General features: G+C 39.2%; 1 protein-coding gene and 1 long non-coding RNA gene across 6 annotated transcripts in view; one reads left to right on the plus strand and one right to left on the minus strand.

Moving 5' to 3' along the window:
• The window catches only part of FAM172A (family with sequence similarity 172 member A), a 357476-nt gene that overhangs the window by 4698 nt on the left and 334944 nt on the right, over positions 1–17834 (minus strand). Inside the window, exon 12 of one of the 3 annotated variants that reach the window (XM_037903228.1) lies at positions 14643–14686. The exons of the other annotated variants lie outside the window; for them this stretch is intronic. Within the exon in view, the coding sequence (XP_037759156.1) occupies positions 14658–14686 (29 nt within the window). The 3' untranslated portion in view covers positions 14643–14657. Of the gene's footprint in view, positions 1–14642; positions 14687–17834 lie in introns of those variants that run through there. 3 annotated transcript variants of the gene reach the window in all.
• On the plus strand, positions 1028–17803 carry LOC119566743. 3 transcript variants are annotated; one of them, XR_006291159.1, is made up of 3 exons: positions 1028–1523; positions 14307–14696; positions 16800–17803. It is a non-coding gene; the product is annotated as an uncharacterized LOC119566743 (long non-coding RNA). The 3 variants fall into 3 exon arrangements; XR_005226016.2 differs by having other exon boundaries at positions 1035–1523; positions 14307–14421; XR_006291160.1 differs by having other exon boundaries at positions 1043–1343; positions 14307–14421.

Genomic DNA, 17834 nt, shown 5'->3' on the forward strand with positions numbered 1-17834 from the left:
GTGTGTGAGAGAGAGAAAGAGACTGCGTGTGTGTAAGACAGAGACACAGAGATTCAGTGTGTGTAGGAGCTGAGGCTGTATGAGTCTGAGAGAGGGGGGTGCGTGTCTGTGTGTGAGAAGCAGACAGGGATATTCTATGAGAGTGTATTTCAGATAACACTGTGTGGGTGGATGAGAGAAAGCGCGAGAGAGACTCTGTGTGTGTGTATGTGAGAGAGAGAGAGAGAGTTTGCAGCCCGCTCTGCAAAAGCTTATTAGCATTCCCTGCCTGCCCATGGACCTGCACTGACAACTAACAGAGATATCCAGCTCACCACTAGGCCTCCTCTCCTTTTGTCTTCAGATCTCTCGGAGAAACAGATTTATACGTGGGCTCTGTTCCTTCCATTTGGTTCATTGGGATGCAGCGTGTAAAAAACAAGGGACCTGTTTTTTCCCCGAGCTGTACAAACTTCTTTCCATGCCACATAATGAACGTGCGGTGTGTGTGTGCATGCTTGGCATCTGCACCACTTGTGGCTAGCGCCTTTAAAGCGTTCGGCTACTTTTCCTTAGTGACCTGGAGCAAGAAGCGTTGCTGTGGTTTACACATATGTATATGTTCTTACTGCTGTTACTTAAGAGCAAATAAGGGCTGATATTTTTTGCTGCGGGATAAAACATACTGATTGTTTTAAAAAAAGCAGAAGCGATACACCAGTGTTTACCTTTTGTCATTTTTTGTCCTGGTTATTTTTCGATTAAAATATTTCGTGAAACAATCCTACGCAAATAGCCAGAAAGAGAGAGTTCTGACTTAAAGCCAAAACCCAGAAGGATTTTTAAACTTCCAGATCTGGGCTAAAAAAAAAATCCATTTGTAACCACGTTCTCGGGGATAAAGTGTGCATTCAATTTACTGCAAACTAGATGCTACTCCCTGAACTTATAAATAAAACCAGTCAGCTACTTTTACAGCGAGCGTACAAATTAGTCCATGTTGACAGATGTTTGTCACTTAGTAACTTCTTTCCAAGTTTTTTTTTCCCCCTCTAAGCCTTCTTTCGGGCTTGCTTTGTTGTTTTAAAATATGCATGTCTCTCAGGAATGCCAGTCACGAGTCCAAACTTTGTGTCCAACCTCCCACATGAAATGATCCTTTTATAGGGAACCCGATATGTCTCAATCTGCACTTCACTCAAAGCCTCTGGATATGGGGCACTGGTCCCTGCTCAAAAATAACTGAGCAGATACGCGTTTCCACCTAAAAAAATCCCCACGAACGACTCCCAGGGAAGAAATATAGCTCCCATAATTAAAGAAGGCAGCGGTCAGAGGGGAATGCAGCCTGAAAGGAAAAAAAAGTAAGAGTTTTACTTCTTTTCTGATTGCACTTGGGGTGTCATTAACAGCAGGTTTATCAACATAAGGCACCCGTAGCAAACAAAGTGTTGCGTGTACACGGGAAAGAAAGATTGAGCAAACGAAGACCAGAGGAGAAGGCAGAAGAAAGATTAAGGAACACAGTCCAACTTCGCGAAAGAGTAAGTGACCTCTGCACAATAAGGGAGACGGGAGTGGCTTTGAATCTACAGCCAAAGTTTTCTTGCAGGGAAGAACAATGGCATGAAAATGAAAAAGTATGTTAGGGGAGTGATCACTAACTGGGAAGGTGAATCTGACTCCAGGGAAACGCCTGCCAGTGCAGACGGAGTTAGAGAGGGGAAGGGGAGACAAGTTGCAGGACTGAAGAAACGTCACGCAGGAGACCTCTGCTCCTGTTGGCAGAAAGATGTCGTATGGATGTAGATGGGGCAGTTTCACTCTCAGGGGTTTGTTTATTTGTGTGAGCGTGTGATTGTGTGCTCCCTTCTTGATTAGTGTCTTTGGTTGAACCGAACAAGGCACAGAGCTGGAGGGACAGCCGGAAACTGGGGAAGCGCCCCAAAAGACCTTACAGAAATCAGGCTAAAAAGGGGAAATCGCCGCTCGAGAGTTTATTTCTGGCTTTAAAAAAGCAAAACTTCACGAGTGATGAAAAACAGATGAACTCGTCCCTCTGTAACATTTACTTTCCTGCACTGATGTGAAGTGACGTCAGCAATTGCCTACCCTATCCTCTTCCGAGAGAAGTGGGCGAGAGAGAAAGAGAGAGATCTTACCTCTCTATTTTTCCCCCTCCTCTCTTTCTCTTTTGGAACAAACTTCCATAAGGAGTATGCAAAACACCCTTGAAAAGCTCCTGATTGATAGGACACCTTTCCCTCCTTTCCACTAGATCTACATATTCTAACATATGGAAAGCTTGCAGGCCCTGTGCACTTATAGAAGCTGATAATGCATTAGTTTTCAGCAATATTTACAGCACCACTTTTAATACACACCAGATGGTTTGCGACTGTGCTACCACAGCCAGCTAGCTCCTAGATTTTACTCAGCAGCATTTTGTTACAATTACACTCCATGCTGAGACCAATTTTATTGGTGACCTATTTTTCATATTTGCAGCATTTTATGTTAAAAACCTCCTCCCTGGCCCCTTTGCACAGGGCAACACTCAGGAAGGAACAGTCTGTCACTGCTGCATTTAGGTGCAGAGAGCTTTGGTTAAATTTAATAACTAGATGTTCCTATGTGTGTGTGTGTATATATATATATATATATATACACACGTGTGCATATATAAATACATAAGTATAATTATTCATTATATTTGGTCACTAACACTATATTTGTTAAACCTCAATTGACTGTATTTGCCTTCCTGATAGTAAACATTGCAGAACTATAAATATTGCATATGATTAATTATTATGCTTCTGCACTATGCCTGGCTTATCCCATGCACTCAAGTCCTCATGTCAGGCACTACAAACAAGAACGTATCTCAAAGGTATTTTGGAAACGAGAGAAAGCGAACCTTGCAGTCAATAGGAATTCTCAAACTTAAACACTTGGAGGAGAAAACTGCATAACACATTCCCATGAGCTAAACCATGTGCTCAAGCACTGCTTGCCTAGATAACATCCCAAGGCATTTTAAATAGTGCCCAGTCGACGTTATCATGTTGTGTGAAAGCTTCAATGAGAATCACGTTTTAGCATGGAGGAATTTTGTAACCTTATTTTAAACAAAGTAAATAATCTCTAGTATACAACAGAGAACCTGTTTTGCATAGAGCAATATAAATAGCCCATTTACTCCATTGCAGGTGTGTTCTTCCTACACAAATGCTTTTCTCACTTTTATGGGAACCCTTTAATTTTTTTTCCTCTCCTGGTAAAAATCACAGATGTTTATTTTATTGATATAACCTATACCTTGGTTATGCAAAGAATAATATGCCTCAACTAACAGTCATTTAGCAAATAATAGAGGCGTTCTGGATGCTTTCCAATGTTACACATGTACTTGGTCATAAAATGATACGTGAAAAAATTAACATCTGCTTTCCTAAAATAAAGTGTGCCAAGGAGCTTTTTATGAACGCTTTCCTCATTTTAAAAAGAAATATGTAGAGATAAACTGGCATCCATATGTATAGCATATTTATAATGGTTTTAGGATTTAAAGGTAGCTATTCATTGCATAAGCCATTTAGAACTGACGTTTTAAAAGCTACTTAACCTCAGACATCCTTGAATCTTAAAGAAGGATTCCAAACGATATTATTTAAAGAGGAATTTGCTGTAATTTAATTGCATATCAAGGCGGAACTATGCACAAGCCTTGTATCTTATGCTGTGTTTAATAGCATTCTCACTTACATTTTATTTACCTAGCCTATTCCCTTCACGACAGGCGACTGGAAAGTTTAGTTGAAGTTGTTTCTTTTTTAAAAAAATCCACTATTAGGAAATGAGGCAAACCTTGGAATTATTTCATTAAGCTTTGGCCTTTGGGGGGAAGAGGGTGGGAGCTATAATCATTAGTGACTTTTTATTATTTCTACAATAAGTGGCTAGATTCTTTGCTGAATAAGCTGCTTGAATGTTTTGCAGATGTTCCACTTAGACCAAAACTGACCCCCTATTTCCTCCTAAATAAGTCTCTTAAACTCTCCCATCAGTGCATTTACTCCAGTGGCGGAGAGGGAGAGGGGGCTCCCTAGGTTTGTAAGGAATAAAATATGAACTGTATACATATATAAAATATAATCATACACACACGTGTACGTATATATATATATGTATACACACACACACATATATACGAACACACATATACACCTTCACATGTGTACCATATAAGAAAGCCTTCAGTGCCAGTTGCTTTCTCAAGATATTTGGCCCTATTGTATGTTATACAACCTTTGTTACATTTCCATTGCTCCTCTCAAACTCCAAACTCCAAACTTTAGCCTCCCCCCATCCCCCAGCTGCAGGTGTTGGGCCTTAGCCAGCCTTAATATTAAGTGGAGCTTAACAGAAAAATGCCATAGCTAGATAGGCACTACAGTCGATAAAACAATCTCTTCCAGCGAGAAACTCAAACGCTCTAGGGAGGAGGACACTGCCAGCTGTTTGCTGGCGCTTTTGTGGCCTACCATTGCTCTGGTTAGAGAAGGGTCTCCTCGTCTGGCTAAAGAAGGCAAATCGCTAATCTTTGCTGTTCATTGAAAACCGGTTGGATGGACTATGTGTGGGGGAATAAGGGGTGGGCGCTGTGTGTGTGTGTGTGTGTGTGTGTGTGTGTGTGCCGGAGAGAGGACGGGAGGCTGCCTTGTGGGTGTAGAGGAGAGAGGTTAAAGAAATGGCCCCTTTCTGAGTGACAGGGCCCTTTTTCAAAGGCCAAACAGAAAATTGCTCCTAATATGAATAGGAGGATTTTCAAGGTTCCAGATTTCCCCTTGATTTTTATTTGTATTTTGCTATGAGTCTGGGCGTGTTGCTAAATAGAAAAGTGTGTGGCTGCTTCAAAAGGAAAAAAGGACCCTCCATTCACTTTAAAAAAAAATCCTGCCTGGATTGGTAAAATCATTAAAATATGTTAAGTGACATGAAGTTTGGATTTATGTGGATGCACCGGACAGAAAGTGGACAAAGCCAGCAGGGGTAGTCACGCTTTAAGACAGGGGGTCTTTATTTAAAGATGGTGTATTTATGGGGAAAGAAAGGGAATATCTTAAAAGCTCTCACTATACCACTGATAACAAAACCTGTCACATCTTCACTTCTTACTAGAAAAGAGATAGTGTCCTCATTTGAACATCTCTAAAGTGATTATTAGACGCCTCTGTGAGAAATCAGTTTGGGAGAGTAAGCCCAGAGCACACAAAAAGATTTGCTCCCACTGCATGCATCTCTGATTTCCCCTCATAAATACTTTCATAATATCCCTAAAATCGCGCTTGCCAGAAAGGACCGTTCGTTAGGAAGAATAACGCCCGCTTTAAAATAAAAGATTTTTACTTAAAAATAAATAAATCCGGACCACAGCTTTTTTATTATTATTATTTTGCCTTCTTTCCCCCCCCGCCCCCATAAGATGTGAGAACTTTGGGGGGGGGGGGAGAGAGAGGGGAGAGTGTGCAATGAAGGACACAAAGACAGTATATCAGTGAAAAGAAGAAAGTGGCCCTTTAATGAGAACTAAAGAAAACCAAAAAGTAGATGAAGTGTACCGTAAAAGCTGCTTCAGAGTACATCCTAATTCCCCTGAGTTCAGCCATCACATAGATTTGGTAATTGGGAGTTTACTGCGCAGAGGTAAGGCAGCATGGTATGGATAACCCTATATTTTTTCCATTCAATAATTATAGATACGTTTCCAGACAGTCTTTGCAAAGAGCCATCAGACATTAGAGACCTTCTCTTCACGTGAACTGAAGGCAGATCCTGTCACCATAGAAAGCTACCTGCATGTTCACAGTTAAAATGATTTTGTTCCTCTTTATAATTATGCTCATGGCGCCAGATGTATTTTTAACAGCTCTGCGTATGCAATAACTTCATCAAATATATGCTGATGCCTTTAATGGTATTTGCTTCCATGCCTGGGTTTCATTTTGTATTTATTTTCTGACCTTAGCGTTTCTCTGTTACCAAAAGTCCCCACAAGTAACAGAGCAATAAATCCAAACAAAAATAAGACAGATTTCCTCATCGATGTGTAATAAAGTTAAAGGACATTGTTTTGTCAGACAAGCGCTAAGTAGAAAATAAATCTTTGGGTCTGGGGAAACAAAACGGAATGCTGTTGGCATGTGTGTAAATTTACTTTTAAAAGCAATAAATCAATGTTAAATTAAACAGCTGGGTACCCTATCGTGGAGAAGGTTTCATGTTTAAGAAAACCTGGACGGCGAAATGTGCTATTTAAGAAGACACCCAGGAAGTGAAACCTTTATTTCAATTCAGCCTCTAGTTTCTCTGCTTATGGGTTGCATCTGAACTTCAGGGGCTTCTGTGAACTTGAGGGAGTGAGACGAGAGACAGAGATTTGCACCCAATGGCTAACGTCAGATCTTTCCCCCCCCCCCCCCCACATGTTACACATACCCTTTATCGTCCAAGAGGCATTGTATATTCTTCTTTCATTTAGTGAGTTCGGGCTAAATATTGTAGCCTGTCGAAATAGTTTAATACTATTCTTATCTAAATGCTAATTTCATCATTTCTGAAATCATGACACTGATACATGCCACGCACATTAGCTAGACATAGACATGGCTGCGCTTTAAAATGAAAACCTATTTTCAGAGCAGCCAGAAGCGACTGAGAAGGAAGCTCTGATCACGCTTTCAACATCAGCTGAAATATTTCGGTGCTTATTTTCCTAAATCCGAGGGCACTGTATTGGTTTAAATACGCTTTGCTGTTAAAAAGAAACTAGCACAACATAAAATAACATTTTAGAACTCCGACAGGGACACAAGACGAATCAATAAGTTATTAAAAAGCCAAAACAATACTCGGAATATTGGGGACCAGTAAATGACATGGCTCTGCGGCTAGCATATGTCTATGTGATTGAACCGTTTGAAGATAAGAAATAAAATTTTAAAAGGACTTGACAATAAAGATATTTTAATACACGGGTATATTTGTGTTAATTATTTTCTTTCCAATACACAGAAGATGATTCAGATGGGGAATTTACAATGGCTCTTCTTTATTACGAAAGCTCCAATGTACTTTCAGACTGGCTACAATTTACACAAATCATTGGTGTCTTTGTTTAATTTTGCAAAAATAAGGTAAACACGGCTTAGAAGCATCCCCCACCCACCCCCCGCCCGAAGTTCTTAAAAGTTTCCAAAATAAAACGTAACCTTAGAAAGATAGGAACTAAGACAGAGATTTAATATCCGCTGCCTTTGTTTTCATGTCTTGGATAAATACAGTGTAAAGTTTTTATCAAAAACATTTTAATCCAAATGTCACCAAAGACATTGGTGCTATCTCATACAGTATTGAAAACGTGGTATTTTGGTCTTACTTTCAGTGCACCAGCATACCGTCTGGGATGGGAGGGTGGTTCAGAACTACGGTATAAATGCGCGATTGCTTCTCACGATAATGGGCCAGGAAGATTTTTGCATCAGTATTTTCCCTTAAAGATACTAGTTGGAGATAATGAAGACTGAAGGTTAATAACTGTCAGCCAGGTGCACTATACCTCAATATAGAAATACCTCTATGCTGGGAAGTGTTCAAATATCAATTAATTAGAAAAGACTGAGAAATAGCTTGTTCTAAGAAATAGAAGAACAAGTGAAGGACACAGAGTTTTGTCCTTAAGAAACAGAGAGCAGACACAGAGCCTCTCAGAACTCCGTGCATGGATTGTCTGCTGGTGATGTATTGCCTAGGGAAGAGTGCTCAGCCCAGGTAAAACTGGGGAGAAGGGAGTGTAAGTTTCCATCTCTCTCTCACTCACACACACACACACACACACTCTCCCTCTCTACTCAAGTTGCCTCTTCTGCACTTTGATTCTAAATTTGTTGGCTAGATGGCGCTCTGTGTCTCAAGACCTTCCAGTTCAGACTTAAAGCTGCCTTTTAGCATCGTCCCGGATTTTCTGTCTTCACTTGAGAAATACGCAGACAATACCAAAGAGTAATAACAACAATAATCACTTAAAAACCATTCCGAGAATTGTAATGACGGATCTGAAAAAATAAACCCAGGATTAGAAACATGGCACCAGAGAGGGAAATTTGAGAGGTCTCATTTATGCCAACTCGTGCTTTAAAACACCTAATGAAATACCTTCGTAGCAGTTAACAAAAATGTATCTAATGTGTATTTGAATAGTGAAATAAATCAGCAGCTCGAGACTTATTGTTGCACTGCACTATAAATACGTTCATTAGGTCTAGTTTCAATATAAATAGAAACACGTCCTACTAAATTAGCTTTCTTGTCACTGTCATTAATTGATCAAAACAATTATGATATATTTAAAATGGAAATGCCATAGAATCAAATATAAGCTTTTGATATTTGTAGCGCTGAGATGCCTTTGAACAAACTTATCACACGTTTCAATACCTAACGTAAAGATAAATAACGTTAAATGTATAAGGAATTATGGTCCATGTTCTAAATGTATTCAGCTTCTTGTTAGAGTAAAAAAAAGTAATGATATTTGTTGATTTTTTTAAACTAGTACTTTTGGGGGGGAAATGCCCTTCTCCTTAGGGGCGAAATGTGAACGCTACTTTTAACAGATCAGAGTGAAAACTATTTTTAATTAAAATAGACTGTAGGTTGCGCTTTTTAAAATCAAGATGGCAGCTTGAGAGCATTGACCATAAAGACGAATGAGTTTGGCTGGCCTCACTGGAAAAAGCTTTGTAAATTATTATTGTTTTTTATCATTTGGTTTCTCTGCTACGCGATCATTGCAAAGCCTTTCTCTAGGTGTTAGGCTGTAACTAGGAGGCGCTGAAAACCTAAGGCGGAAAATTTACAACTTGATCAGCTACAAGCCACACACCAAAAAATCTGCTACTGTTGCACACATATGTTACGGATTAAGTTAAGCAAATGGCTCTAGTTTTGCAAGCTTGAAAGCTGATCATAAAAACGTACATGCTGAAGAGTTTGGCTTTTGTTGTAGTTCTAATTCTTCAAAAGTTAACAAATCCCCCTCTATCTTTTTGGAAAACTTCATGTAGCTGAGAAGATTGCCTGGCTTAACTCCACTTCGGCTGTACTTCTGTACGATTTTAGCTTTGAATTTAACAGAAATTAAAAGTGGTTAGGGATTCATTTCGGTGAACAAATACTTAGGCAGTGGCTAATATCTAGAGCCTAGTGTTTATAAGTGGGAAAGTATTTTAGACAGTCCCCTTCCAATAATAGGGAGTCTTAGGACCAGCAACACTGCTGCTTGTGAAGAAAATTACTTTTGCCTATTCCCTTTTATGATGTAGTGCATACCCACCACTCAAGAAGTCCACGTTCCCTGCTTTTAAAGTGTTAGGATTAAATAAACATATTGGGGGTTTCCCCTCCACAGTATGAAATATGAAGGACAATATTATTCACTCCTCTTATTAGCTCAAGAAAGACTAAAATTATGGATGATCCTTAATGAGGATGCTGACTTTCTATCAGGGTATTCTGACAGTTGACCACCTATTCTAACCCTCATTGCCATTTAAAGTCAAAGATCCTATAAGTGATGGATTGTTTGGCGGGGAGAACTGCAGGCTTTAAATCTCTCCGAAGGAAATTACACTGTAATATATTACAGATATACACACTCGTACACACATACGTTATGGGCCAGTTCTGAACTCGGCAAGCAAGATCAGAATCTGGCCCCATATTTAGAACTATTATATTGAACTTATTTTTCTTGACAATCAAGAGAAACTACGTTATACGATAGGAATAAAATGACAACCACGGAGTTTTACTCAGGAATATTACCTGAGAACTTCATTACTTTCCTTACAAACACATAGTGGACACTTTGGAAATGAATGAGCGATTATTGATTTTCAAGAAACTAAATAAAGTGTGTATATATATATATATATATATATATATATATATATATATATATATATATATATATGTATGTGTGGGAGAGAGAGAGAGAGTCTGTGCAGTGTAATGTACACACACGCTTTTCTTTCATTAAATAGTCAGTATACATTTGACGTTGACAAATGGCCAAAAGACAAGAAAAGTCATTTAAAACGACTTTGAAGAGATACAGGAAGGGAAAAAAATGAAAAGGATTTCATAAACGTGTACCAGGGATAAGAAATAGAATTGCAGAGGGAAAACTTAGCTGAAGAGAAAAAGAAAACAATATGTTATTGTTACTGAAAACGGTCAGCGTGCTGGACATATAGACATTCACTTATATATTAGATACGTAGTTTCAAAATAGCCTTTTCTATACAGTAGAATTGTGTGTAATAACCCTGTTGGCTTCTGATTAAAATTTAGTTCTAAAACTAACTCCCAAGGTCAGGTAGAGAGAAATAATGAAAAGGTCCGCTGACCAGCTATGCTAAACATAGAGAACTTTTTAGCTTACATGGATAAAATATGTAACATCCCCCTCAGTGTTCGCATGTTATAAGATTGCATGTAAAATATTTTGGAGAAAAATAATCTTAAACAAGTTCAGGCAAATGACCAAATCTTCACCGCGAAAGTTTAAAAACACAACGAAACCCGCTTGTATCCTTTTTCTTGCCACATTTGCAAAGGAATATACAGCTCAGTTAATGTTTTTTCTCGCACTAAATAATGTAACAGGGCATTAAATAATCAGTTTCCTTCACCCCACAAAGGTAATAGATCAATATTAGATGTGGCCAAGTATTTATCTTTTGAATGTCTTTGACTAAGAGGCTGCCTGGCTGATAAAGTCGTTTTCGAAACACCCCCCCCCCCCCGCCTTTTGTCGGGGGGTAATGTGATACGCCCTGAAATCTTCTGTAGTTATAAGTATTCAACAGGTTTCTTCACTACCACGCAAACTTCTCCCCACTCATGCCAGTTTGGATTTCCATTTCCTCCACAGTAGGAAATAAAACGATTTCTTAAGGGCTCGAGCGTTGTTTTTAAACAGTTCATTACGTTAAAGTTTAGTAGCTTTTTTATTTTTTTTAGTGAAGGCAATGATACCACATAAGGAGGATTCAGAAATCTAAACCAGCGATGGTCTCGTTAGATATTGAACTAAATCACCCTAAATGGAAAGTAGAAGAACAAATCGGAAGCGATCCAACTCCAGGGAAAATAGTGAGAACACGGATTCACTGTAGCAATCACTTCAAGCATGACAAATATATGAGCAGGAAAATAGATTGTTTTAAAGGGGTATTGCAACAAAGAACTTTAACAATAAAAGTCCCGTCAAACTGCTGAAACTCTCTGATAGATGGCCCCAATTCCATTTCAGATCAGGAAAGAGAACGCTTTTTAAAAATGCTCTGTTGGCTTTCTAGCTATCTATCTATATTTGGTCTGTCGACGCCCTAAATCAATTATTTCCTCCTACTTTTGTAGATTCATTTTTAAACGGATGTAACGTTAGTTTGAACAGTAAATGTAACAAATAATCCTGCAAATCGTTACTAACTAGTCTCCGATCCTCACGATTTATATGCGACCTTAGAACGATGACAGAGGCAAGTGCAGGAATCTATACTAAGCAGAGGCTGGGTGAAACATATTAATAAGCAACGTGCATCTTGCTGCATTAACTAGCTAACACGTGAATAGCTTGGTTTACAAGCTGGAAGGTCCGGTATTTTGCTAAAATGACAGTGTAATGATGAAATATACAGAGGGCGTCTCTTCCTTTGCACACATCCTGAACAACAAAATAAAACGGAAATGATGACTTAAAGTCACAACGATCCGAGCAGGAAGAACTTGTTTAACGGGAGAAGAAGCGAGGCTGAACCAAATACTTTACTGTCACTTTTCTGTGTGCTGTCAAGTAAGTTACTGTCAGGCTCTATAACTAGGTTGGACTCTGGCTCCGGAGCCTAGTCTCCAGGGGCTGTAATTAACAAGCTGTCTGGAAGCACCAGAGCTCATCAAGCTGCTCTGGCCAAGAGCGAAGCCCCTTTCCAATAGGCCAGGTGCACCCTGACTCCCGAGCGAAGGTGCAACTGTGGAAAAGTTTTGCACCTTGGATATTTCTTGAGCGAGAAATCCAGACGAAAGAGATGGGAAGCGATATAAAAAGGGCAATTAAGAAAAGACCCACCTTAAAGGGAAAAGAGGAATAGGGGGACTTGGGAGGGAGATCGGTAGAAGTTAATCCAGGAAAAGTTACAAGGCGAAAACGAAAACCTAACTGGGGAATTCAGACACAGCAACTCAGGAAAGCGCAGAATGAATCTTCTAAGAGAGAAAGAACAAGGTGACCTCGCAGCTGGGACAGTATACAGGTCCCGGGGATCTTACAAAGTGAAGTGGGACATATCGTAGCTCAGTAACTAACTTTCCCAAAGTGATCGGTGTCTTTCGGACGCAGGCAGCAGCCTCCGAGGGAAATGGGGTTTGGCTGAACTAGATGAAGGAGTGAGAAAGTTGTGGCTGAAAGTGAACTCGGAACTAGGCGCTGTCCGTGGTGCTAAGGCGAGAGACAGAACAGCCTCACGTGTCACTTCACTTCGTTTTGCCATGGCTTCGGACCGAGTCCTGGACGAGTTAGGGGCACAGGGACGACAGAAAAGCAGTTAGTTTTTCATCCATGTGAAATCATTTTTTGCTATAAATTCACAGTTTAAACGCCATCCTTCGGTAGTTCTACTCTTCCCCCCCCCCCCATTCCCTTATAAGCCCGGACTTCAGTCATACTTTGGAGGTGATAATTTATAATGTTATACTTTAAAACATAGCTTTCCACTTTCACACGAGGAAGTCTTTCGAGGCAGATAAAGGGAAGCTGGGCAGATGTTCTTCAGGTTCAGACAACTTGACAAAGCGTTCGAGCAAATGCAGAAGCATTTTTCAGTTTCTATATGACATAACAATGTGCATGTACAGTTCAGGTACAATCCAGAGTGACGTTTAACAAAGATAAAAGGTAGAAAACCAATCCATTTTACAAAGTCATTTGCTATAAACATTTTTCATATTTGCTCTTACACTGATTTGTTACATGATGATCCTTGGGACAAAATCAGACTTCATATTTGCAAACTACCTGAAAACGCACAAACAAGGTTATAAAGAATTAATTTTGCTCTTGATTATTCTCATCCCGTTTGCACTTCCTCTTACAGAAGTTAATTGTTACTTTGAGACATAGAACAACTGGCAGGTACTAAATTATGGAGAAACGTGAAAAGTATTGTAAGAGCTAACACTACCAAAAAACTGGAACCCTCGGTTTTTTTTCCAGCAGCAAGTGAAAATTAAATTAACAATGTTTTGGCAGGAAGTGGGAGGGAGGGGAGTGATTTCAAATTCAAACAGCATTTTAAGTGTATTTAAGGAAAAAACGAAGTGCGAAATAATCAAACGATCAGTCTTTAGCTAAGAAACTAACTTTTCATTGGGAACTAGAGCCCAAGTTACTATTGTAAGAAAGGGGACAAGAATCAGAAACAACTTGCCCAATGAGCAGCCACTGGCAGCATCTGAGGTGATGTTTGTTACCAACCACTAGATCAATATTTGCAAGATCCTTATAGTTTTAATGGTTTTGCTCTCGAAAGTATGTACAAGCAACACCTGGGCATGCGAGTTCTTATTTAGCTGTTCCAGGAACTCATATCAAAGTACTTTGCTAAGGGGAAAAAACAAGATTTTATCATGTAGTAAGCTGAGCTTATCAAGAGGTGGTGTGAAACTGTCCGGGGTGGGGGAAGCTATTTATCTAATTGTTGTGTCAAGGATTCCAGCTTTAAAGATATAGTTTGAAGGCAAAAGTATAGAGATACTAGTTTGCCAGACAGTAGGGGATTAGGTGGGGCTTGAGTAAAGAGAAGTGAAATGACGAAAGAAGAAAACCCAGGCCTTGCCTCCAAAGGGCCATTCCTCGCCTGTGTAGAATTCAGTGGAAAATAACTGACTTTTGTCTCAGTCGGGATAAAACGTTCTGGGCGCTTGTCGCCTGGAAATAGTTAGATTTACCTGACCTTAATAGACGCATATAGGTCAGCTTAAAAAAAAAAATCAGTTAACTGTTTAATTTTAATTGCAAACATTTGCTGTCGGGTTATCGATCTGATCAATTTCCCTATAAAGTTTTGAAAAAAGGATCCAAGATGCAGATACATAATGCAGAAATCTACTCAGGAATCAGTGTGATCACTTTGCTTCTCCTTTGTCCTCCTCATTTGATGTTTGGCTATATTCATATTCCTTTTATTTTATTTGTGTTACAGAACCCCCTTGAAGTCTTTTTGCCAAGACAAGTATCAGACATGCCTAAGAACGAAACAATTCTTGGTGGGGGCAGAAAAGGAAGTCATTTTTTTTCCAGTAAGAAAAAAAAAAAAGGTGAGAAATATCGTTGTCTTCTGTGTCTATTAAAAACAGGCATTTAAAAATCACTGCTAGTTAAAATTCCTTTCAGCTATAGACGTAACTAATCAAGTTTTAAGGGTGCAAAACTTTGGCAGAGACCATATTCCTCGAGATAAGCACGGTCATTCATTTGAAGTAACGTGGCATTCTTTATCACAGAGCCTTTCCTCTTCAGATTCAACACTGTACAACTTTCCAGTCTATTTATTTTACATGCTGCCGGCTGAGTCGTCTGTACCTGGTAAATGGTAAGAAAATTAGTACCACATGTTACCTGAAATGAACCGTTTCACAAAGTTCCTTTAAGAAGTGCGTTTTTCGTGGCAAAAGGGCTAAGAGACCGCAAACACAACTTATGAAACCCAAATTAAATTCCCCAGAAGCAGGACCACAGCATATAGTCAAAATTATCATGACCTTATAAACAAAAGTAACATTAACAGTGCTTTAAGAAAAGGCTACAGAGCGCTACCACTTGCAGGTTACCTACAGCTCTGAGCCCCAGAACTTTGAACATATAGATTTAAAAAATGAAATAAAACCTTACAAGGTAGGTTTTTTCCCCTCATGGCAGGGGGGCGTTTTTCTTTTACAGTTTTACTGTTGGTTTGTGGGTCTCACTAAATACATTCTTCTTCATAAAATGCATTTTTATCAAGTTGAAAATTCATAGTGTGTCATAACTGGAGCATGCGATTATTGTGCAATTGATGGACCAGAACAAATCCTGTTGCACAGAAAATCAATTTTGTTCATATTTATGTAGAATTGTGTGCGTGTTATACAGAGAGAGCGAGAGCGCTTCAAATAAGGAATAAAACTTCAAACCCTCCCTTAATTATATGTTAGATGGGGTGGGAGGTCGATGGTCCAAATCATATTTACCTTTTTTGTCGTTGTTGCTGTAAATCTGAGTTACAGTATTTAGAATAGCGAAGTTTCCAAGTGCAATAAAGCTGCTTGTCTAAATCTACTTTGAAGTAATGCTCGTGGGTCTAAAATCCAGATCTTCGTGTTAATCTCTAGTTCTTGCCATCAAACAGAACTCAGTTACAAAGAGCTTGGAAAGAGTTTTGCATCTATTCAAGGGGCACAAAATCTTTAATTTTCTGAGGAGTAAAAACTCCCCAAGAAACTTCATATAGCTTCTTAGGTTTTGCTTAGCATACGTGATAAAACATTGATTGTCGCAGTTTGGTGACCCATGAAATTTGGGGGTTAGTTTTCTCTTCAGACCAGAGCATATAATTATGCAAATAAAGAGCTGTCACTGATCTAGTGAAATACTCACAAACACATGCAATCCAAAATGGGACAGAAAAGTGAAAATTTGTGGTCTTATGACGGATGGTACAGTGACAAATGACATCTCCTACCAAGTTTCTCGAGAAGTTCATTTTTCTCACTGTATCGAATATGTCAACATAATGCACGTTAGCGAGAGAGAGAGAGATTCTTGGAAGGTTATTTTTATTTGGACTGACTTTAATGTAGAGTACGGTGCAATATTTTCTTAGATATGACACTTTTCATTTGTACTTTTGAATGAAATTCTTATAGGGAAAAACAATTAGTGTTGTATGTAAGTGAGAGAAAAGATATGTGCTTATTTTCCATTAAAACCCCCCCACCTTCCTTTGATTAAGACCGAAAAAGTCAAATCCAACTTATTTCCTATAATCAATGTGTTGAAAATTATAAATTCAGCTGAAGATTTATTCCCAGACGGGCTATGTTTGAAGGGCTAAACAAATGGGAAGTTTTTCTAACCCCAACTGTTTACTAAACAGTGTGAACTATATTTTAACAGTAAAAAAATGTACTTTTTGGCACAATGTTTAAGGGCTTTTTTTCCCACCCCGTCATTTTAAACCTTTCAAACTTGCGGGAGGAGATGAGGGGGAGGAGGAAGGGGCAGGGTTCAGCCTTGTGATTCAGTTACAATGTGTACTCATTTGTGACAAACTAACGAGACCCCTTCAAATCCAATCCTCCTCTCACATCTTTTTTGCCATTTGGGTCTCCCAGTCCCAAAGTTACCATTCCACAGTCTGTGGCATAATTTCAGATGTCATGGAGCTTCCCAGTGATGAAATCTGAGAAGGCTCATGTCAGACCGCTGACTGCTAAAGACATCACTACATGAAAGATCAGTGGTGTGAAACTTTAAAAACATCGATCCAAATGAATCAATTAAATCAACATTCATCCCTCCTAAGTGTGGTTTAAGACTATCATTGTTACCTTTTTACACTACACAGATTTGGAGATAAACGCTGGAATGCTTTGATGGTTTCATCTATTCTAGAATCACTGTTAATCGACTTTGTGTTATTTCCCCCTTTCAACAGCTTATGCTCAGAGCGAACATTCTTCACATTTAGGACCCTCGATGTTGCTTCCCGTCTACCCCAGGATGAGAAAGCTGCTGCTTTATCAAGGAGGGAGCTGAGGCTTTGTTAAGTGTTGCTTAAAACTTTTTCCCAGGCTCAAACTGATTTTTATTTTATTTTATTGCATTGAGATTAATGGACTATTAGTTAAAAGGAAGAGAAACAACTCAAGAGGCTCCCAGTTAGTCGCTCTGGTACAAGCAAGGGGGAAAAAAATCCACATTCAAATGGAGAGAAAGACCCTCCTGGATTTTGGATCTGATACACATTTTGGTGGTAAAACAGGTCCCGCCTACTTTCCTCCTCTTTTTCAAAGATAAGAAACTTTAACTAGATACGTCTGGGTACCGACAACTTAAATTACTGCAAAGCGCAAGTGTGTGGTAAAATGTTGATAAACCATCGAAGTCACTGTAATAACCATGCATCATTCACTTGAGTCTCTCCATTTGGGGTCTGGAAGCAAACGCGGGCTAAATGTGTTTGTTCCCTAATAAACAAGCAGAAATAGGAAGAACCCAACTCGTGGTCTTTCCCTTTTAACTACGGAAGCAGGAAGGCACTTCCGCTCTCCAATGATCTCAGTTGACTCCAGCCTCTGAGTAGTTTTGGTACACTAATAATATCACTTTGTTTGTCTCTGATGACTAGTCTCTTAATCCCAAATGTCCTTTACGGTAAGGAGGGAACCAAACAAAGCAAGAAGTGAAGGAGATTTTCTTTTCCCACTTTTTGGAAGAGGGAGTTGCTCTTTTGAATATTATTTGTAAATTGCATTTTTATATCAGAACAACCGAGCATCCGTTTTCAATTCCAAAACATCTAGGAGAGGATTTTTTTCTTATGCTTAATCATCTGAAACATATAAGTGTAGGCAATGTGAAGTCAACAAAGACTAAAGGGCTGTCATGATAAGTTGATGTTAGGCTATTACCATTTCAACAGAGTCAGACCACCACCAGCCAGATTTAAACTATTGGTATGTTATTGCGC

Source organism: Chelonia mydas, chromosome 5, assembly GCF_015237465.2.
Source record: "Chelonia mydas isolate rCheMyd1 chromosome 5, rCheMyd1.pri.v2, whole genome shotgun sequence".
Lineage (NCBI taxonomy): Eukaryota > Metazoa > Chordata > Testudines > Cheloniidae > Chelonia > Chelonia mydas.